The 23376-nt window shown below is 27.7% G+C and overlaps 3 protein-coding genes across 5 annotated transcripts; 2 read left to right on the top strand and 1 right to left on the bottom strand.

Moving 5' to 3' along the window:
• Positions 1-546: 546 nt before the first annotated feature.
• LOC123264041 lies at positions 547-3765 on the bottom strand. Its single transcript, XM_044727085.1, has 3 exons — positions 3588-3765; positions 1315-1829; positions 547-1077 (listed from the first exon to the last, which is right to left on the bottom strand). The coding sequence occupies exons 1-3, from the start codon at positions 3763-3765 to the stop codon at positions 547-549; spliced, it is 1224 nt and encodes a 407-aa protein (XP_044583020.1).
• Positions 3766-10749: 6984 nt separating this feature from the next.
• On the top strand, positions 10750-12219 carry LOC123262467 (speckle-type POZ protein-like). 2 transcript variants are annotated; one of them, XM_044724695.1, is made up of 3 exons: positions 10750-10836; positions 10933-12056; positions 12181-12219. In XM_044724695.1, exon 2 carries the CDS (start codon positions 10996-10998, stop codon positions 12046-12048), a length of 1053 nt encoding a protein of 350 aa, XP_044580630.1. In that variant the 5' UTR covers positions 10750-10836; positions 10933-10995; the 3' UTR covers positions 12049-12056; positions 12181-12219. The 2 variants fall into 2 exon arrangements, with proteins under 2 accessions (XP_044580630.1, XP_044580629.1); XM_044724694.1 differs by having other exon boundaries at positions 10933-12088; positions 12126-12199.
• Positions 12220-19950: 7731 nt separating this feature from the next.
• Positions 19951-21279, top strand: LOC123262470 (TD and POZ domain-containing protein 1-like). 2 transcript variants are annotated; one of them, XM_044724701.1, is made up of 2 exons: positions 19951-20190; positions 20286-21279. In XM_044724701.1, exon 2 carries the CDS (start codon positions 20292-20294, stop codon positions 21240-21242), a length of 951 nt encoding a protein of 316 aa, XP_044580636.1. In that variant the 5' UTR covers positions 19951-20190; positions 20286-20291; the 3' UTR covers positions 21243-21279. The 2 variants fall into 2 exon arrangements, with proteins under 2 accessions (XP_044580636.1, XP_044580634.1); XM_044724699.1 differs by having other exon boundaries at positions 19951-20176; positions 20261-21279.
• The last annotated feature ends 2097 nt before the right edge of the window (positions 21280-23376 follow it).

Raw genomic sequence — 23376 nt, forward strand, 5'->3', positions numbered from 1 at the left:
CCTCTCGCCATCCTGACCTCGAAGTGTGCGGATCGCCCAAATAGCTAGTGACCGGGTTTCTCTCACGCAGCTACATAGTTTATTTTAAATTAAACTCAGTGTTTTAATAAAAGTTTTATTAATAAGTCAAGTAGAATCGTAATTTAATATCAAAAATAAAAAGAATATACGCCAAAAGCGTAGGCCTTCAGGTAGTATTTAAGTCTAGCTGTAAGATACGATATCTGGGGTGTATGAGTGTAAGAGAGAAAGAATGAGAACGAGAGTATGTACTAAGGTACGTAGGTATGATTTTTGAGAGATGTCAGAGTAAGTACGAAGAGTGGGAAAAGGGGATGAGTGCTGAGGGTCAGTTGACCTGTGTGTAAAAGTTAGTTCTATACGAGCATTTGACAAAGACGTGTCATTTTTCTTGTAAGACATTGTTCTAAATAAACTTACAATCATTTTAGATTCGACTAGTCATCACTTCTAGAAATAAGAACCTTATCCCTAGTTATCCATCTACAGGGGATATCACAGACATAACACTACATAGATTTGAGATCAAAAACGTAAAAGAATACAAAGTAAATCGTCCTGAAGTTTAGGACCTACCATAAGAGTATCATTTAAGGAGATTCCAGTTGAAGTTTTAGCTGAACCATCAAAAACGACGCGAGTTTTTGTCGTTATACTGTCTTCCTTGACCACAGCATGATGTGGAAGAAAGAACCCTTTACCTGTAGTATTTTGATCCTTTGCAAGTAACATATGACCTAATGCCAAGTACTCATCTAAAAATGCAATGTACTCACGCTGTATTTCGGGTTTCTGCTGGAATTTACGCTCCGACGCATAAAAACGTTTTAACGCAACGGCGTAAGATTCACCTAAGCCAGCCTTTTTATTATTAAAGGGTAAACGTACTTCATACCTTCCATCAGTATTTCTCGTTGTATTAAGAGCATAATGCTCCTCACAGGCCTTTTCTTCAGGAGACAAAATTGTACTCGATGAAAGTTCTTCAATTTCCCAAAAACGGGTTAAGCTTACATCTGGAGGATCCGAATGGATCGAGATATGACAAGATACAAGCTAAAGTTGAGAATGCGCATCAATTTCACCAGCAACGACCCAACCTAACTGAGTTTTTTGAAGAATTGCATTTGGGTGATTTTTCAATGATATTTTTCCTACAACGAGCAATTTGTAAAACAATTTAACACCAATTAAGGCATCCACCTTCGAAGATTTGAAGAAGTCGGGATCGGCTAATTTAATATTTTTAAGTATGTCGAGGCTTCATTGATTAATCGTGATCGAAGGCATTGCCTGACTAATTTGAGGTACAATTAAAAAATCAGCATATTCCCTGTAATTATTGCATCGAGATTGCAAGGTAGCTCGAGCAGAATGCTTAACGCTAGTTGAAGTATTATCTATCCCAGTTATATAAATATTAGCTGGTTTCTTAATTAAATTCAAAAAGTTTGCAACATTTTCAGTTATAAAATGTGCCTGAGAACCTGCATCTAAAAATACGCGAATAGTTTTACTCTTGCCTTGATGATTCACCATGTCAACTAGAGCAGTAGCAAGTAAAACATGTGAGCTTGTTTGAGCTTGCAAAATAGTACTATTTGCAACAAAATGAGAAGAAACTTGAGGATTTACCGATTGGTTGGAAGAATTATTTGCTTTTTCAAAATGTAAAAGAGTGTGATGTTTCAGCTTACAATTTCTGCATGGCTGAGAGGTACATTTGGATGCTCTATGTCCTTTTCTTAGACAGTTAGTGCACCATCCACCATTTCTAGAAGCCTCATAACGAGCGTGAGGATCTAAAGCTGCAAATGTGGTACAACTATAAACTAAATGAGTATTTTCACCACAAAATACACAAGATTGCTCGTGAGTGATGGTTGCAAATGTTTGTTGCGAGCGAGTATTAGATCGATTGTTATTATTATTATTATTATTATTATTATTATTGTACAAGCAGGAAAAATATTTTGTTGTAAATATTTTCTATGCTTTTACTTTACTAAAAGGTATTCGTTGCTAAGTAGTTTTAAGTTGTTGTAAATTTAAGGATTAGACAAGTAACTAGTATTTCTAACATGCTGTCACCAGATGTCAAAATATAGTTACTCTGTAAAATGGTTAAGAATATTGTAGCTTGAGTGCGAGTGAGAGAACGAGCAAGAGTGTATGAAGTATGCAAGTATGCTGTTGAGAGATGGGGGTGAGAAGGGACCGAGAGGCTCAGGTAATTTTAAGAGATAATTTTTAAGGCAGTCTAATACCACCCAGGCTAGGAAACAGTTGTATGTAGTACTTCCCCTATCAATAAACATATTATTATACTTTTAATAAATATCGCCTCGTGCTGTAATTTCTTTTAATTAATATAATTCTAAAAATCTATATTTTACATTATTATTATTATTACTGTTTTATAATGTTAATCTATTTTCGTTATTTTCATTTTTTTTATAATAATTTTTGTATTAGTGTAATTTTTAGTCTACAATATTAAAAGATTTATGATACCCTCATGTCTAGCATACCTTTTGTTTAGTTTATCATTTTTTAGCTTAACATAACTTATGTATTTTGCTTTATTACCTTCTAAACTCAGTTTTGTACGATTGTAAATTCAAGCGGTAATGAGATTCTGCTTCGTTTTATTTATAACTTAATCCTCTGCTCTAAGGTTTTCTAATCCTTCTATTGTGAAATATTTTTTCCCAAGACCCATCTGTTTTTAATTGTTTTATTACTTTGGTTTTTTCCTCGGTTTGGAGTATTAGTTATTTGTACATCTGTACATCATATTGGCATCTAGTTGTCTAAGTCCTTTCTCTCTCTAGTTATGAGATCTCTCTCTAACTTACTTTCGATCTTTTTCCTTTTTGTTCGAGTACTTAACTATACACCCACCTTTCCTAAATTACCAATCAAGGGTCTCGCATCCCTTTTACTCCACCCATTACCCCTAGAAGATCTTAGCAGTACGAAAAATTTGGAACTTGTCACCAAGTTCAACTTCTGATCAGAAAATCAGTTCTTCTTAGCAGAGCACCGTAATAGCATCTAGCATTTTTTGTCCAAGACGTACCGTCTTATTACCGTTTAAATGACTTCATAATTTTGTTAATTTGCCTCGCATTTAATATTTTTATAAGTAAATTTTAACTACATTCTTGTATAAATTCATACAAAATAAATTATTAGTAGAACGTTAATTTGGTCTACTAACTTTATCAATTAATGTAACCTGGAGCTTACAACTCCCAATTTAGTTATACATTTTTGATAAAAAATACAATTAGGCCTTTCGGATGCGGGTTTCGGATTTTGAAGTCGAACTCCTTCTACCTGAGCACGTCTTTTTAGAAAGTCTATTAAATTATTAACGGTAGGACGAGCTACAGTCGACGCTCTCTGTATTGGACCTCTCTGTATTTGACTGCTCTCTGTATTTGACCACATTCTTCCTCTGTATTTGACGATTTTACACAGCTCTTATGGACAAGGACGAGTCAAATACAGAGAATGGTCCTGTACGGGTGAGTCAAATACAGAGAGCGTTGACTGTATACCGCTACTGCAATCTTCCCATCGCTCGCGAGCGGAGGAGTTAAGTTTTTCCCGTAATATTACGATTAATATGGAGTCCCATAAACCTATGGGTTCTCCTAACGCTTGAAGAGCGCGTAAGTGTTTTTGGACGCGATCTAAAAATGCGCGAAATGAATACTCTTTCGATATGGATGGCATATCTACTAGAGCTTTAATATGATAATCACGTATATATTTCCGGTCGTCATATCTTTCTTTTAAAAGATCCCAAGCTACGATGTAATTTTCGTCTGAGGATTCGATAGTTGAAATTATATCGGCTGTTTCACCTTTTAAGCATCCTTTCAAATAAAATAATTTTTTCACAGGAGGAATTTTTAGATCCTTATGAACGAGAGAATTGAATAAATCATGGAAGCCTAACCAAGTATCATAAGCTCCACTGAATTTTGGCAATTGAATTGTCGGTAAAGATTATGAATGAAAGTTATCAAATGCATTTTGAGATAATTGAGATAATAGAAGTTGCTGATTGACAGCATCTAAATTTTGAAAACTTCCGAAATGAGACGGTGCATTATTATTGTTGGAGTTTTGTTGCTCTTGCTGTTGTAAATTATTTAATTCCGCGTTTAACATCGGAGTATCTACTAGACTTTGACTCGTCGAATTTAATAAATCTGTAGTACTATTATTTGTTTGTTCCGTTGTAATAGGATGTGTAATGTTCTTTTTAACATATTGCTCTCAAAGTTTAGTGGCGATGCCAAAGGCAGTAAAATAAGAGTTTTCAAATTCTTCGCGATGTGCAAAAAGGGCGTCCGATTCTTCGAGCAATTCTTCTAGCTCTTCTTGATACGATATGAATTTATCACGAGTTTCCTCTATTGCACGAAATCTTTTTTCAAGAGTAGGAATGTCCGTTTCTGGATTAAATTTATTTAAAAAATTTAAATACGAAGCTAAAGATCGTTTGGCACCGGCGCGCTTAGTTGTTAAGGCCTTTATTTTTTCATCAGTCATATTCTAGTAGTAATCAGAACTAGTTAATAAGAAGCAATGCAAAAGAAAAAATATCACGAGATATAAGCGAAACAATTTGCAAAAAAGGTAGGATAGAATTATAGGTAGCCGATTGACGTACTTTACCAACTGGATGATAATTACAGTATTGAATTATGCTGGATACTGGGCGTTATACAGGAACAGATGATGCAGTTTTCCAAAGGGTTTCGGTTAATGGACAGGAACAGATGAAGAAGCTTCAAGCAGGTCCTGGGTGTTGAATCAGAAAGATGATGTGTCTTTCGACTGTGCAGGATAGTAGCTTATGGTGGCTACGGGCACTGAACGACGACGAAAATGTATTTTTTTTCACTTAATTTTGTAATCCGAGTATGCACTGACTCGAATAAAATAATAAATTGAACACTGGAAGTTAAGTAATTTTAAACTATCCGGCTCGAGGGACCAATGTTTTGACTCGCGATTGGTTTACCGCAAGTATATAAAATTTTACGTATAAAATTAAAACTTATATTTTATACCAAGTAAATTAGTTACTCAAATAAATTGTGAATAAAACGTTTAGTTCACAATTAATAAATGCAAGACTAATAATCGATGCTGCACTTAGTAAAAACCATGAGGTTGAGTTTAACTTTAATTTATTTAAAGTAAAGAAATGCGACTGTGCGCTACAAAGTATGTAAGAATAACTAATTTAGAGAAAATACAAAAATTGTTACAAGGTGAGTAAGAACTAGGCGTTACAATTACAAGCAGGATAAATTAGGAGTAGGAATATTTGGCAACGAATAGTTAACCAGGAAATAATTTGGAGGCGGGATAATTGCAAGTTATGCAGTTTGGAAAAATAAGCAGGAAAGGGAATACGGATGCTAAGATTTTTACCTGGATGGGCGATACGTTTACAAAAATATTTCTAAACTTAGTTAGCAATTAAAAGATTAAAAATACGAAATTTACCAAAGTAAAAAATCAAAGTAATATAACCCAGGTATCAAATTTATGACCATAAGCAGATTAAAAACTAGTTAAGAAAATATCCCAAAAATTACCATTAAAAATTCATTTTCTATTCTAAATCTAGAAAATAACTAAAATATAAAAAAGCAAAAAAAAATTGTCTAGACTGCTATTGCAATACCTAGGCTGGGAAATTTACAGCCATAAATAAAATTAAACAAATGAATAAATCTTTTTCTAGATAACATGAAATACTTAAAAATACGGGTTTGAATTTAAAATAAAATATAGTATTTATTTTTTTTTACAGATTTAAATAATAATTTTCGAATATACAAATAAAAAATATAAAATTATTTAAAAAATTAAAAATTTTCTAATAAAACTAATCGTACGACGGAACACTACTAGCCACTCTTCTGGGATCTCTCCTGTTTCTAATATTCTATTAAAAATGTAGGTAAGGATGTTTATAGCTAGGGTTAAGAGGTTTTTAATGACTTCGTTGGAGATTTTGTCTGTTCCTGGTGCTGAATGTTGTTTTAAATAACTGATGATTAAGTTGATTTCTTCTGTCTTAAAAGGAAGCCATATTCCCTTTATTGCATTCCTACCAGCTTGTTCTGGGATGACGATATTCAGGGGTTCATCAGAGTCGTCTGGAGATGTTAGTTTATTTATTGCTTTTTTTTCTTCTTCTGTATCTTCTTTTGAGTGACTGTCTGGCGTTTTTTTTTTGTTTTACCATCATATTAGCTTCTTATTTATGTTCCAGATTTGTTTTATTTGCATTTGAGGATTTATTGACTCAGCGAATTTTTTTCCTTCATTGTATTTTATTTTTTTTAGTTTTTCTCCTGATTCTTTCATTGTTTTTTGAAGTTCTTCCCAATTTTCTTAAGTTTGATTTTGTCTATACTGGCCAGTACTTTCCTTCTGGTTTCTATTATTTCGTCACATTTTTGTTCCACCATGTTTTGACTTTATTATTGTTGCATTTTGTGTGTTTGGGTGTAGATTGGTTATTGTTTGTTTCTTTTGCACCGTTTGATATTAGTTCTTTTCTGATTTCGTTACAGAGTTTGGAGTAAACATTGAGATGGTCGGTTTCTTGGAAGTCTCTAACGTTCAGGAAATTGGACATATTTTCTTGAAATTGTGTCCAGTCACGTAAAATACTTTAATTACGGTATTATACGTCGATTTTTGTGCCACCTAACAGTTATTATTGAAAACTACACAACTTTTGAATTTTTACCAGTTTTCAATTGCTTTACAGCCTGTAAGTTATAGGTGACCAAGTTAGATATTTTAGTTTATCATAGAATGAGTTTATTTAGAAAAAAAATTTATCAATCATTCTTAAAAGAAGATGATTTTGTAATTGAAAAATTGAAAAGTAAAAATGTTGCTCGATGTTTGAAGTATAATTGTCAGTTAAAGAATACTGCACAAGTTAGATTACAGAGTCACCGGTAAATATTTTTTTGATAAACATTTTTTTGCTTGACAGGCAGAAAGCGTCAACTTTCGGCCCGCTGCGCTAAACGAAAGTGCCGCTTCCTGCCTCCGTCGAGCACAAAAACAGTATATACTCCACGGGAAGTAAATAAGAAAGCCTCAGATCACATGTTTGTCAATCTCGGCTTCGCCTCGGCCGACAATTACATGTGATCTGAGACATTTCTTACTTTACTTCTCTAGGTGTGTAATATACTATATACTCTTATTTAATTTAAAAATAATTACTTGTCATTTTTTAATAATTAATATTACATTCTCTCAATTTATTTTAGAAATTCATGTGGTGCAAAAAGTACTGACTGCTCGGATAAAACTGAGGTATATTAAAAACAACGATTATATTTGCAAAAAAAAAATATTTTCCACTTTAAATTTTAAACAAATTCTTTATATTTTTACAGGTACAAGGTGCATTAACAAAAAAAAAATATCTGCTGATTTTTCATTTCATAAGCGAACTGATATAAACTCAGATCTTCCATCTAATCTTCCTGATGACATCAATTACTGATGAAAAACTAACAAAATTTTTCATAGGGTGCAATATACCATTTAGCGTTGTTAAATCAACTCAGTTTAAAGAGCTTGTTAACTCTTTAAATCTAAATTATAAACCACCATGCAGAAAAACTCTCTCAGGAACGCTACTAAATAAGTTACACTGATAGAAGGATTTAGTACAGAGTACTAAACTGATTTAGTAACAAAATTTTTATTCATTTATTTGGGAGAAACAAATATTTTGTACCCATCAATATTATTTGTTACAGTTTAATAAATGATTTCTTTATATGAACAAAGCCTTATTACATGGAAATAAATATTCAGTACCACCAAATAATATTTAGTAAACAGGTACTAAATATTTATTTGGCAAGTATTGTCGGTAGATGGCTATGCTTTAATTCCAATGTTTATGTGATACATAACCTATTCACTAACTTAGATTATTTCATTCAGCTCGATTTTGCGAGATTTATTAAACCTTTAAAAACACACATACTCCCAATAAATATCTTCTATTTATGTCTTTTCTCAGTGGAGTTTAGATTAAATTTTTTAATTTGTCTATTATTGATGTGTTAAAAACTTGTTTAATTTAAAATTTTATAAATGTCTCAAACAAAAAAATATAATTTAATGAGATTCTTTTCTTTATAATACCTTATATTTTTACTTAAAATTATTTATTTTTATTATTTTTATTTATTTTAAGTTAAAAAGTTAGGTTACACGCTAAAATTAGTTAAAAAATTAATTTCTTTGATACCAATAAACGATTTTAACATTTCAACATCTGTAGAACCTGAGTCTATACCCTCTGAAAACTTATCAGAAGTTGCACAACCTAAGAGCGCAACTGAAAATTTGCCTGACGAACAGTTATCGTTGAATCAATCGACAGATTCAATCAATTCATCAGTACCCCTTACTGATATTGTAACCCTGCCTACCTTACCAAAGAAAAGCACGAACCGAAGAGTTAGAAAAAAACATTCAGTGATTCTAACTAGTTCTCCAATGAAAGAAATTTTAGAGGAAAAGAATCAGAAAAAAATAACTAAAAAGCAGGCAGAAGAAATTAAAAATAAAAAAATTAAGACTGGTACATTAACTGAAAAAGGTGTGAAGAGCTTAGGGAATTTCCTTGGTGAAGAGCAGGTTGAAAAACCAAAAAAAGTCACGAAACCAAAAAAAGACACGAAACCAAAAAAACAAAACAAAGAAAATAAACAAACTCAAAATGACTATTTTTGTATTTTTTGTGCGGGAAAATATAAAGAACCACCCACTGAAGAATGGATAATGTGCTATGGATGCAATTTATGGGCACATGAAGAATGCAGTGATGGTCAAAGCACGAGCAAAGGGTTTCTCTGTGATTTATGTAGAGATTAAATCAAATTTATTCTCTATTTATCATATATTTTTTACTTATCTATTAACAAATTACTTATCTACGTACTGTTCAAGATAATTTTATTTAAAAATTTTAATTTCCTAAGTTAAATATAAGTTGAAATTATTTATTTATGTTAAATTATTCTACTTGTTACTATTTAATCTGAACTGTCCGTGATTACCCCACCACTGTCCGGGATTACCCCACAGATTTGAGAGGATCACGAAAATGACACTTTTCTTTTTTTGACAAAAAAATTACTTAATTTTCAAATTTAATGAAATATTATGATTAAAATTAATAAATAAAACCTTTATCTTTGTTCTTAATCAATAAATTAACAGAATTTTCATTTAGTATTTTTAATATTTACTTTTTTCCTTAGGTGTCCGTAATTACCCCACTCTGCCCTATTGAGTACCAATAAATCATTTGTTAAATACTACTAAATATTTATTTGGTGGAACTAAATGAGCTTTAATAAACGATTTAGTACCTATTACTAAATATTTGGTAATGATAAGTTTGCTACTAAATCTTATTAAATAGAACTAAATCCTTCTATCAGTGTACACAACAAAATATCAAGTGAACACAGAAAAATTGATGAATAAGAAGGAGTAATAGTAATTAATGGTTGAAAGAATTCGGTTGCAAATACAAAAAATGTTGAATATGTATTATTCATACAGCAACAGTAATGCTCGCGGTAGTAATTCGCCAGCGAAAGCCTTTCTGCAGGAAGGATGGTACTTTCTTTTACTTTGAAGACAACGCAAGTGTCAATAACAAAGGAGAGATGAAAGGATCTGCGATCACTAGTCCTGTTGCCGAAGAGTGTGCTGATTTGTGGCCTCGTATTGCATCGAATGTAAGCAGTATTGCTTAATTTAATATAGCAAACTTCGTTCTAAACAAATAAAGTTTTCAAATGCAAGACAAGTGTTTTCATTAAATATTAATTAGTCATATTACATGAAAGTATTCTTTAAGTTAAATAATTAGTTGATAAGATAGAAAAATTTATACTTGGAATTTTTTTACTTGAGTATTCTAAGAATTAGTACATTCTTTGAACTATAGTTTATTTGTATAGTTATTTGAACAATATATATATATATATATATATATATATATATATATATATATATATATATATATATAGATAGATAGATATATATATATATATTTAATTAAAAATTGTTTATATTAATAAGAATTAAAGTATTCGCTGGATCTAATTATTTATTCATAAAACATTAGTCAATTTTTTAAATAATTTAATTATAAATAATAAATTTTAATGAAAAAATTAAGCGCTGAAATTGAATATTTATTTGTGAAGTACAAGTCAATTCTTGAAAAATATCCCTTCCTAATTTTTATAAAATATCCCTTAGTAATTTTTAAGTAAAAATAGTTCATGTTGATAATAAATAAAATATTAGCTGAAATTGAATATTTATTTATAACTGGTCGATGGACATCCAGTCCAAATTTGAAAGAATTTGTTGGGGATCTTTCTTCAGAAAATGGACAATATAGTGGAATGAAATAATATCTTTTTCGTAACAAGAATGAGAAAGAAATATTTTTTACATTGCCAACTATAAAATCTCAAATTAAATTTAGTTATTAAAAATAGTTTATTGGAATTAAAGCTCATACTATGTCGATACTTGTACACAATCATCACTAATTAGTCATTCATGTACAGCCTAGTCTTCAGTTGTGCTTATGTACTTATATTAGACGCACCAAATATAAATACTCAGAGCTAATACCTCATATAAAAGAATAGTGTGTTTTTGCTCATTTAGTTTCAAAAAGAGAACGATCGTCGAACTATATAGGTACTGTAACTTATTTACATGTTGGTAAAATTTTGTAACTCATTTTTATATTTTAAAGCTTTTATAATATTAATGTAAATAATTTTATTTTTACAGAGTTAATACGAGGATCTAAAAGTTGATTAATTATTCAAATTTATTGGGCCGATTTGTCACATCATGGAAAAATTGAAAGTAACACAAGATTATAGTTTGGTTGAAAAACAGAAGTTAATTTACCAATGGAAAATAGTGGAGTTTATTTCATTGATTCGTCTATACAGCTATTCTAAAGAGTCTAATACTCTTCAATCGAATTTTCGAGATCATGTTGAAGATTCCCATGACCATAAAATTCGGTATTTGAAATTGAATTTTAATAGTAGAGAATCAGCGAATAAAGGATGGATATCAATAGCTTTAAGTCCAAACATCAAATATTATGCAGAAACTAAATATTCACTATATGTTTTGGATAATCTACATAAAAAACAGTTTATTCAAATATTTGATAAAGTCTTAGTGAAAACATCTGAAGAGTTTTGCATTCCAAAATTCGTTGAAATATCTAAATTATTAGAAATGAAAGATAAATTTCTACCTAACAATCATTTAACAATTGGTGTTGAAGTTACTGGATTCATCCGCACTAATTCAGATCGAATTGAAAGTCAATTTAAAACTCCAAGGAATCAAATAATACGTGAATTAAAAGATATTTTTGAGAGTAAGGCCGGTAGCGATGTAGTTCTTCTCGTTGGTGACAAAAAAATTAAAATTCTTGCGCACAAGCTAATTTTGACGACTTGCAGTCCAGTGTTTGCAGCTGAGTTCTCATATCAACTAAAAATAAAAGGAGGAAATGAAATAACTATTCCTGATATGGATCCAGAAGTTTGTGAAAAATTGTTGGAATATATTTATACTGAGAATGTAACTGGTCTTGATGAAATTGCTGAGCGTTTATATGAACAAGCCATTAAGCATCAGCTTCCAGCTCTAAAGAAACTTTGTGAAGATTCATTTTGTAGGGGCGTGACAGTTGAAAATGCTGTTAAATATCTTGTTCTGCTGGACCGCCATCACGCTGATAAAAAATTTTTCGACTTTGTTCTAAAATTCATTGCCCGTAATTCCAAAACTGTTATTAAAACTCCCGAATTCAAAGAATTAGAAAAAATAAATCCAGGGTTGTTAACAACTATAGTAACAATGATCGCCAGTATCAAGTGAATAGCAAGGTATAGTCGAACTCTTTCACTATTAAAATAAAATATATAAAAATAAAAATAAAATAAAATAAAGTAAAATGTCTTTACTTAGTTATTCATGAAAAAATAATTACCTAGGTTTTCTATGTTTCAGATCAACACACTTATGTACATAATTTAATACCATAGCCTTGGGATGTGTATATTATTTCATTTACTTATAAAAGTAGAATTTTAATCTTCATTATCATTATTACATACGTACATTTTATTATATATTTCATTATTGATTAATATTTTTGTATGCTTTCAATTATGACATGTATTATCTACTTTATTTTGTTATTTTTAATCCGGTAGTGCAATCATAATAAATTTGTAATGAATGCTACTATAAGCAGAAATCGGAAAAACTTTTATTTGTTTTTCTCAGTAGATAAATGATTAAAAAAAAAAATTCATGTAATCACACAAATAAACTTAAAATATTCTTTTAATAGTAATAAACTAGTTAAAAAAAAACCTCATGAAATTTTTAGATGCCTGCTGGTTGACAATATTAATTATTAATTAATTCTTAAAGTATTTTTTTTATCACGATATACTTGTTGAAAAATCAAAAACATATTGATAGTTAATTATAATTAGAGTTTAATGTTGTACTTTATACTTCTTACTCAAAAACTAAATAAATTCACTTTATATTTTTAATTTTCTCATAAACACAAACACTAAATTATAAATCATTCATGTTTTTGTATTGTTTTTATTGAAGAAAAAAAGTTTAGGATTTTTTGAGTGTTGCTTTTTGTTATATTCTACAAACAAAAGTATCAATTATTATATAATAAAAATTTCATCAACATAATCTTTATTAGAATAATTCAAAAATAAAAAAAAAAGTTAGTCCACATTTTTTTTTTAGCAACAATTCTCAATACTTTTAATTTTTAATTATTAAACGGATATTCGCTTCATCTTGGTATGTAATAATCTCACAAAAAGAAATTATTTCACTGGAATAAATTAATTTTGTAAGCTTGACTTTTTAAAAAATTACTCTTTTGAGTTTTGACCATCTTTTTTATCGTTAATTTACAAAATAAAAAATTTAAAAATACATACCAGAAACTTATTTTACAAAAACATCTACTAAAATCGAACAAGTTATGAATATTCCTTAATATATGATAGTATATAAAATAAAATTAAACTTGAAGATATTGAATTGTAGAAAATTACTCACATTTATGAAAATATTTTTTTCTAATAAAATTTAAACAATAGAAGTTAATTGCACATTTTAATTTTTAGATTATTTACTTAAAATAAGATTAGAAAATTGTGGTAGGCAACTAGAAAACTACTCATATGTCAAAAATTGGAAAATCTTACGGCTCAATATTGATGAAAATAGAACACGCTCGCGTACTGTGAAAAATGCAATACTAAGTTTTCAATTCATTTTGTTTTATCAATAATCTAATCAGCTAAGTATATTAAATTTAGTCTAGAAAATTATTCGCATAAAATTTCATAAATTTAACATTCCTTTGAATTACTTTTTTGATTACTGACCATATTTTTTCTCAACAACGTACAAAAAAACTCAAGATCAACTAAATATTCTCTTATATATTAGTATATAATAGACATTAAAAATAATGATATTGAATCGTAAAAAATAATTCAAGAAACAGAAGAACTGATAAATTTATAAATATATTTTTTTCAATTTAACTTAATTAAACACAAATTTATTAAGGTAAAATACCCAGTTTTTGACACTAGCCTAGTTGTTAGACACTTGCAATTTTATTCTAATTAAAAAAATAAAATGTATTCAAAAAATCAATTATCTTAAAATTTATAATTAAAAAATTACATTTATTAATTTATTAGAGTCGATTTGTTTTTTTTTTTTTTTTTTTTTTTTTTGATATAACTAGGCCAGTGTCAATAACTGGGTCTTTTACTTTATATTTTTTCTTGGATAATTATTAACAAATAATATGATTGCAAAATTGTGATAGAATGCTAATTACAGTTCTATAATTATTAAAAAAGTTTTCTAATTTTATTTCTGATAGAAATTGATCTGTTAGTTGACATTTTCATAATAATATAGTTAAATTTATTTTTTTTATTTTTATTTTATTTAAATTATCAACACAAAATAATATTGAAAGATTAAGATATAAAATTTCTTAAAATCTAATAATTATTGAAAAAAAAATTACATACCTATTTATGAATATTAATAAAAACATAAAATAGATACTTTTTTTAAAGCGCTTAATAGAAAAAAAATGCAAGAAACTATTTAGTATTATAAATGATAAAATAGAACGTCTGCAATATTGTTGTAGAATTACAACAAAGAAAAGTACAACAGTTGACTGCTAATGAGTAAATATAGAATTCATCTTCTTTTTCCAGTGAATATAAAAAACCTGGAACAATGAGAAAAAAAATTAGGAAAACGGTTGACCCTAAAGGCCACCCCGGCAACTTCCCGCTACCTCCATACCTAAGTGCTCAAAAATTCACTTATTTTTTAAGCTCTTCGAGCTCAAAAATATAATTTTTGTGTAATTTTGAGCTCTCCGAGCTCAAATAAATCGCTGTTCTATGCTTTTGAGCTCTTCGAGCTCAAAAGGCTAATGGAAGTTTTATAGAACACTATTTTTTGAATTTTCAAACCGCAATAACTTTTGAATGAATTAACCGATTTTCTCGCAGTTTACGGCATTCAACGGAGTTTTTTGAGTTCTTTGAAAAATCTTTAAGCGTAAACCGGTCAGACTAAAAATTTCATAGAAATTCTGAAAAAAACATTTTTTCCAATTTTTTTTCGACAACGATATCTCACGAACAAATCAACCAATTTTGACCGTGCTGATGGCAATCAACGTGGTTTTTTGAGATTAAGAGCTGATTAGTTTTTGGAATTGATAGGTTCAGCCGTTTAAAAGATATTTCAAAAAAACGAATTTTTGGAAATTTTATTTTTGAGATTTCTCAAAATTGATCGACTCAAATTCTGTAAATTAGTATCAGAATTCTAGGGGCAATGGAACTCTTCAAAACGCCGCTTATTTCGATCGAATCGGATGATTCGTTCAAAAGTTATGAGAGATTTACACACACACACACACACACACACACACACACACACACACACACACACACACACACACACACACAGACATAGTGACAACATTGCGGGGGTAGTCAGGGAAGCTTCCTATAAATACTACAGTAAATATTACTGATTCATTCAGTAAAATACTTGCACTAATGATTTAAGTAAATTTCACTTATAATTTTGCAAAAATGCATAATTAGCATTTTTTTAATTTTACTAGTATTTCCAGTGAATTCAACTTACAAATTGTTGAAATGCACTTATAATTTTGTAAAATTCCACTAATTCATTTAGTAATATTTTTAGTAAACGCAACAGGGATTTTCACTAATTATTGAGTGAGATTGTTAAATTTATATTTTTAGTAAATTTAACTTAAAGTATTAGTGATATAATTTCACTATTGTAAAAGTGAATGTTATTTTCATTAATTGAAATAGGGAAATTTCAAAGTCACATACCGAATTAATGATATTCGTGTATTCACTAATTCATAAAGTGAATATTCACTTATTCTGCGTGGCTCGGTTTTAGCTTTAACAAATAGTGAATATGCACTTCTAATAAGTGAAAAACCACTATTTCATGTTTAGAGAGTATGACCTTAAAACGCGAGATCTGATGAAAACTCGATTTTTGCGAAACGGGGTGAAAACAATAACTTCCCGATTTTTGAAAATCTTCGATTTTCTTAGCGGGAAGTTAAAAAAGTATGACCTAATTTATTATTTTTAAATATTTTGATTTTTAAGAAAATTTTTTTGATTTAAAAATTTTTAATCGTAATTATTTTATCTCCAATTCTTGTATTAATATATTTCTTCTCTAAATAAATGAAAAATATCTTATATTTTTCAAAAAGTTCGAAGCAAAAAAGTATGAAAGAAAAAAATTAAAAAAAGTAATGAAAAATAAAGAAAGTTTATTCTTATAATTTAAACAGAAAATAGATCAAAGGAAATGAAATTTTTTATTTGATTGTTCTACAAGACATTTTTAAAAAATGAATTAGTTTTATAACATTTAATACATCATTAGTTATTATCCTCATTAAGTCATTACACCAAGTTTTTTAACGGATGCAAAATTAAAAAATTTATGTTGTTTAAGAATTCTAAATATTATGGTGTTTAGGAAAAATAAAACATGGCTCTCATTATATTTACACTTTCTGAAGGGTGACCAAACAGTCAAATTCAGATATAAGTACACAGAAAAAAAAATTTACTTGAACCGAGTAAATAATTTTGAAGAACTTCATCTTCTTGGTTTTGAGTAGAAAAATTTTTAAACTAAGAAATTTTTCTTGGTTTAAGTAAATTTTGCTTAATTCAAGAATTTTTCGTCTTGTCTCAAGACTACATAACTCTTTAAAATTATTTTCTTAGTTCAAGAATTTTCTTCTTGATCCAAGTTAATTTTCTTTTCAGAGTAATTTTCGTTAAATAATAAACAACAAAAAATACTACCAGGCTCTAGAGTTTATAATCCATCACCATATTTAATGTCTGATAAATTTTTTGGAGGTTTAAGAAATGCTTGGGGTAAAAATGAGTTTGTAAAAATAGATGAACTGTTAGAGAAATAAGATGAGTTTGTCCACAATGATACTCTATCAGTAGATGTTGACTTGATTGTTGATGACAACCATAAAATTAAGCCATAAAGAAGTTAAAAAAGAAAAATTATGTACTTCTTCAGAAATCTTTTCAGTGCAAAGAAGAGAAGCAATGTCACTATCAGAGTTAGTGAAGAAAAGTCTGACGTTCATAAGTTTATATTGAGTCCACGTAGCTGCGTGTTAGAAGCTATGTTCTCGCATATGGAGTATAACATAGAAGATAAAGTGACAATACCAGAAAAAGCTTGTAAAATATTCGAAGAAGTCATTGATTGCATTTATTTGGGCAAAGTTGATAAATTAGACGCTTTTGTTCAAGAATTATTGAAAGCGGCTAAAAATTATCAGCTCCAAGGACTCAAGGAAATATGTGAAGATGCTCTCAAAATTTTTAGCTCTTGAAAACGCTATTAAAATTTTAATTTTAAGCTTGATTAAAGAGAAAAATTCTTGAGCCAAGAAAATAATTTTTAAGAGTTTCATCGTGTTGATTAAAGTAGAAAAATTCTCCCCGGGTACTTGAAAAATATGATTTCTGTGCGTTATTGAAAAATGAAGATCACTTTCAGTGGAATTTCTTTCTATTAACTTTTTTCTATTATAATATAACGATATTATTTTATTTATGTTTCATAATAAGTACATGCATAAATATTTTACATTGTAATTTATTTTTTATAAGCATAATTCTTAAATTGAATAACATTTTACAGTTTTTTAATTTTGTATGGGATATTAATTGAATAAATCTTGAATTTATATTCTACCCAAATTTTTTAAAAATAATTTTATGCAAATAATTATGAGAAAAAATGTATGATAGATTTTTTTCTAAGTTCTATCAGTTAAAATATATTTTTTTTTAACTATCAAGTTTCAATTTAATTTTTTCAAGCTTAATAAAAAATATATAAAGATTCAATGCCCTTTAAAATTATTTTTGTGTCAAAATCACTCAGCTGTCAGAATTTATTCAAAAAAATTAATTGCTTGTGGAATTATTTAAAAGTAATATAGTTTCTTTTTTAATGAATTCTTGAAAAGTTGACAAATATTAAATTAAAGTAGTTGAGTGGGATTATAAGTAACTACTCATAAAAAACTCATTAATAGTTAAACAATTAGCCTTTTGAATAGAATAATCATCACGAGCATACTTTGGCTCAATTCTACTCGAATACTTTTAAAATACATATGATATTTAAAAATACAAAAAAAAATGTTTATCAATAAAATAATATTTACTAAAAAAAATAGGTAAATAGTAATAATGTAGATTTAAATACTACGGCAGATTGTATTATCGCTAATAATAATAGCTGTTTTTAATTTTACCCGAAGGACAGGCGGGCTTCAGATCCCAGAGAAGCTGTATGGATAATCTCTTTGTCTTATTGGAGGCAATTCATACAAATCTTAGACAGGAAAAAGGCAAAGCTTATGTCATATTTGTCGATTTTAAACAGGCATTTGACTCTATAGTTCACGATAAATTATGGAGTAAACTCCTTGGGTTGGGTGTAAGTGCTAAATTAATTAGAATCCTGAAAAATTTGTATGATAGTCTCCATAAGAATAAGAGCCAAAGACGGCTTATCTGAAAAAATTGAAATAAACGAGGGTGTTTTACAAGGTGAGATTTTGAGTCCGCTCTTGTTCATACTGTATATTTCCGACATGGAGGACTTCTTCAGCTCGAGGGGCTTGTACGGCATAAACATTAACCCTACAATCGATGTTCTTTTACTACTTTACGCGGAGGATCTGGCAATACTTGCGAGGAGCAAAGCCAACGTGGCAGCTATGCTCAAAGTTTTACACACTTACTGCGAAATTAATCAACTTATTGTTAACGAATGTAAAACGGAGATTTTGTATTGCCGTAAAGCTGGTAGAATTCCCAAAAATCTAAAGTTTTTTTATAATAATAACAATATTAAAGTTGTCTCAAATTACACTTATTTAGGCATGCCTCTCTCATCATCTGGACGGAGAAGACTATAGTTATTAAGTTCACATAATTTTTTCAGATTAGAATCCAATTTTATTATTTTATCTAAATTAGTTTGATTACGAACCAGATTTTAACACTATTGCCTATTACTTCATAATATAATTTAAAATTTTTGAAAAATTTAATTAACCTGGATTAAGAGAAATGAGTTAACCTATGCCAAGTTTATATCTATATATTAATCTATTCAAATTGTTTTAAATTATTTAATTCGAATTATTTTTAATCATTTTCAATTTAATTTCTCAATCAGGAAAGTAATAAATGAAAAATGAATAAGATTTTGACAGCTTTATATTAAAAAGAAATTTGTGTTTTTGTTTATAATGTCTATAAGCTCATTATACGCAACTCAAAAAGAAGTCCAAAAAAGGGACTCAGTTAGATGTCAGAAAATTGACTCCAAATTTATGAGTTCATTAAAAGCTCTTAGTTCTGACCTCGTAAAAAAGAGCTCCTTAAGACGTCACATTAGGACTTCTATAAGAAGTTTTTTAAAAGACTTCATACTGAAATCTTTCTGACTTGGATGCTGACTGGGTATTTTTCTAAAAAATTACTCGGATAAATTTCGGTAGTTTGTTCATAAATAAAGTAATAGCTTGTGCGTAAAATAATTTTAAATAAAATCTATTAAATTTATCAGAATATTTAATTCTTAATATAACTCAAAGTGGCACAAAAATTTTTTTAAAAACAAAATTAACAGATATCTGACAATTTTTTAATTTTTTTCATTAAAAAAAATGAAAAATTTTACATTTAAAAGATTTGAACAACTTTAAGTGCAATTTTTTATGAATATTTTTTTTTTGTTCTAATTTAATTAATGAAAAAAAAAATCAATAATTTCTTCAATGTCTGGATCATAAATTTTTTTAGTAATATTTATTTGAATTTAAATTTTTAATTTCATTTAACAAAAAAATTTGTTTCAAAAATTATTTTCTTAAATTTTTTTAATTTCTGTGTCAATTTTTTTTTGCCATAATTTATTTGTTAAAAAAATTCTTAAAATTTTTTCTAAATTAATTTTTTACTTGTTGCATGAAATCTCATAAAAAGTAAAAAATTTCTTTTTGTAACACTTGAAAAATTTTTCATTTTATATAATTACAATTTTAAATTAAATCTCCCGCTTTAATTAATTCGCCGCGAGTTTAACGCCATACCGCGATTGAACGGGTGGATACAAAATGTAGGATTGACGTATTGTGAACTCACGTTAAGTTTCCATTCGCTAAACAAAGATCTAACATCAACAATCTATTGAAAATTGGATCAACAAAGACTATAAATAATTTTCGTGTTACAAAAAACAGCTGATCACAACAATAACAACGCGCTTTTGATTTTCTAATAAACAAGTAAGTTACAAAATTACTTTTAATTAAATTTTAATTTATTTTTATTAAATGCAACTAAACTTCTAATAAATAAAAATTTTTTAGGTGATAATTTAAGTTTTTATAAAACTTAAAAATGAGTAAAGAATCAGTGAGAAATCAAGTGATAACCCACGAATTTTTGTTAACCCTTGAAGACAATTATCACGAATGGCTAAAGTCAAGTTATGTAAAATTGATAGACGTGGATTCTTGTGGAGAGTTTTACATTTCAGTAAGACTGAACAAATTGAGTAGTTTGGACGTAAAAGTATCAAAGACTATTGAAAAATCAGCGATGGCAATTATTGAGTTGCGAACAAACGGAATGAATTGGCACGTGAAAGATGTACCTGACTGGAAGGATTCCTGTAACTTTGACGTTGATTTTCCTTACTACTATCTTCAATACTCAAACAATGATTCTGATGACAGCTTCAAATTTTACCTGAGTATCAAGTGCAAGATCACGTGGTTTGGTTTCAAAGATGAGCTGGTGTTTTCAAACTTGTACCAGAACATGAAGCAGTTTCTTCTCAGCATCGAGTGCAGTGACGTTATTATTATAGTAAAAAATCGGGAATTTCCAACTCACAAGAATATTTTGGCATCTCAGAGCCCGGTGCTGAAGTCAATGCTTACAACTACTGACACTAAGTACAAAAAAAAGCTTGTTCGGTTAAGAAAAATTGAAATTGACGTTGCTGAGGAGTTATTTCTGTTTTTGTACACTGGGAAAGTCAACAAAGTTAATCATGATTATGATCTAGCTGTTAAACTTCTTGTAGTCGCGAAAAATTATCAAATAATTCAGCTGATTAATTTGTGCGGATTAATACTCAGTAACAATATTACAAAAGAAAATGCGCTACAATTATTGAAATTATCTGAAGGACAGAAAACAGACAATGTGTTCATCTTGCAGGAAAGAGCGACTGCGTTTATTTGGAATAACCGCAAGGAAGTTCTCACACTGGCTAATTTCAAAGATCCTTCCAAGTTTTCGCCTGAGTCTTTGTTTAAGATCATCGAAAAAATACCTGATTAATAAGTAAAATTATATTAAGATAAAAAATTATTGTTAGTACTTTTTAGTTTAAGATATTTTTTATAAACATTTACAATTTGAATTATCGAATGAGAAAAATTATAAAAATTTTGTTTTTTACAAAAATAATTTAAGTTTAAAAATACGAGTTGAAAAGTAATCGTATTAGAAGTTTTCAAAACTTATTTATATTTCTTCTCTTATCGACAAAATATTAAAAATTATTTAATAAATTTTCTTCAGTAAATATTAAAAATAATTAAATATTTTGATTTGTCAAATCTTTTGATAATTTACTTATTGATGCTTAAATAATTTTTGACTTTAACCATAATAAAAATTTTAAATAGTAGTAACTGAAATAATTTAAACTATTAATTTTGAATTGTATTAATTTCTTTCGACACTGAATACTAAAGTGATAATTAAAAAAAAAATGTTTACATTCAGGATTGAATAATTGTATAGTATAAATTATACAATTATAATTTAATATTGTAATTAATAGCTCAATTACTATGAATCAAAAAACTAATTAATTAATAACAGTATAATAATTTACGTATTGTATCGCAAATTTAAAATTTATTGTACGTATATTTATAAGAAATTATTTTTATATTTTTCCAACAAAAAAAAAATGAACCGCTTACATTTATGATTATAGACTGCTCTTATAAGATTAAAAAAATTATAAGCACTTTGTTTATTTTTATATTATTAGGAAGAATATTTGTTTTTATTTTTTACTTATTCGTAATGATTAACTAGTTTATAAGAATATTTATGTTTGACCAAAAATATATTAATAAGTCAATAATAAGTTTAGTTTGTTAAGAAAAAGTATAAATTTGAATATATTTGATTTTGCGTTTGTATATTTTTAGTTCATCTATTATAAATTACTTCATATATTATATTATAATTATAATAAAACGTTTTTTTCATTATCAATTGTGTCTTATTTATTTACTTTACAAATTTTTTGCTTAATAGTATAAAAGTAAGTAATTTTTTCTCAAAGATTCAAAATTTGAAGGTACAAAAATTCTATAGTTTTCTTTTTATTTTATTGATATGAATAATATATTGAGTAGTAGTAGTAATAATATTAATAATAATAATAAAATTAATAATTTATCATAAAGATATTTATATATATTAACTATTACAATAATATTTTTTTTAGTATTTTTCAAGTTGATTTTTGTATCAATTATTGATACTAATGACTATGGTAATTATTATTGATTTTTTAAAATTACTAACAAAATTTTTAGTATATAAATTATGAACTAATAATATGATAAATATATAAAATTTTTTGATAGTTAATTAACAATATTTTGATAGTACTTCAACCATTAAAAGTGAGGATAATTAAAACTCATGCAATATCTTTATCTCAGTATATTTTTAATTTAGTAGATGATTGATTATATCGATGAAAATTAATTTTTTCAATCACTTTGCGCAATAACGTCGCAATAAAATAATTTTAATTCAAATAATAAAAAAAAAATTTAAGTGAATATGGAATGTTTCTTTATTCTTGGATAATGGAAAAGAACCGTGAGTTATAAATTCACAAAAGAAACTTCTTTTGTATAATAATCTGAAACATTGAAAAGGAAAGATAAATTAAAAAAAACTTTTTAATTATTGCATAAAAATTCAAAAGCTTCATACCATCAATTAGTATTTAATCCATCTACATATTTTGGAGTAAACAAGGACGAAAAATGGTTGAAACTTTCCTAAAGATTAATAATCTTCAGTATATTTTATTATTCTATATTTATAATTTATTGTTATTCGTAAATAATTATGGTAATAATAAAGAAATGAAATAGATAATTTTATTAAATGTATAATTCTCATTCAAATGCAACCACAATATTAAAAGTATTTTTCACAAAAATTTTCATAATTAAATTAAAAAAATTTCATACATTTTTTTAGTTTACTTGTAAAACGAGGTTTCAATATCAAAATATGATAGAGAAAATTCAAAATCTTAATGAAAAACGACATATACATTAAGTTAAGTTAAAAGAAAATAAAACCATTTCAAAATTTAAAGTAACAAAAGTTCTTTTTTATTTTATAAGTATGAAAGATATATTGATTATTA

The sequence above is a fragment of the Cotesia glomerata genome, linkage group LG4 (assembly GCF_020080835.1).
Source record: "Cotesia glomerata isolate CgM1 linkage group LG4, MPM_Cglom_v2.3, whole genome shotgun sequence".
Taxonomy (NCBI): Eukaryota; Metazoa; Arthropoda; class Insecta; order Hymenoptera; family Braconidae; genus Cotesia; species Cotesia glomerata.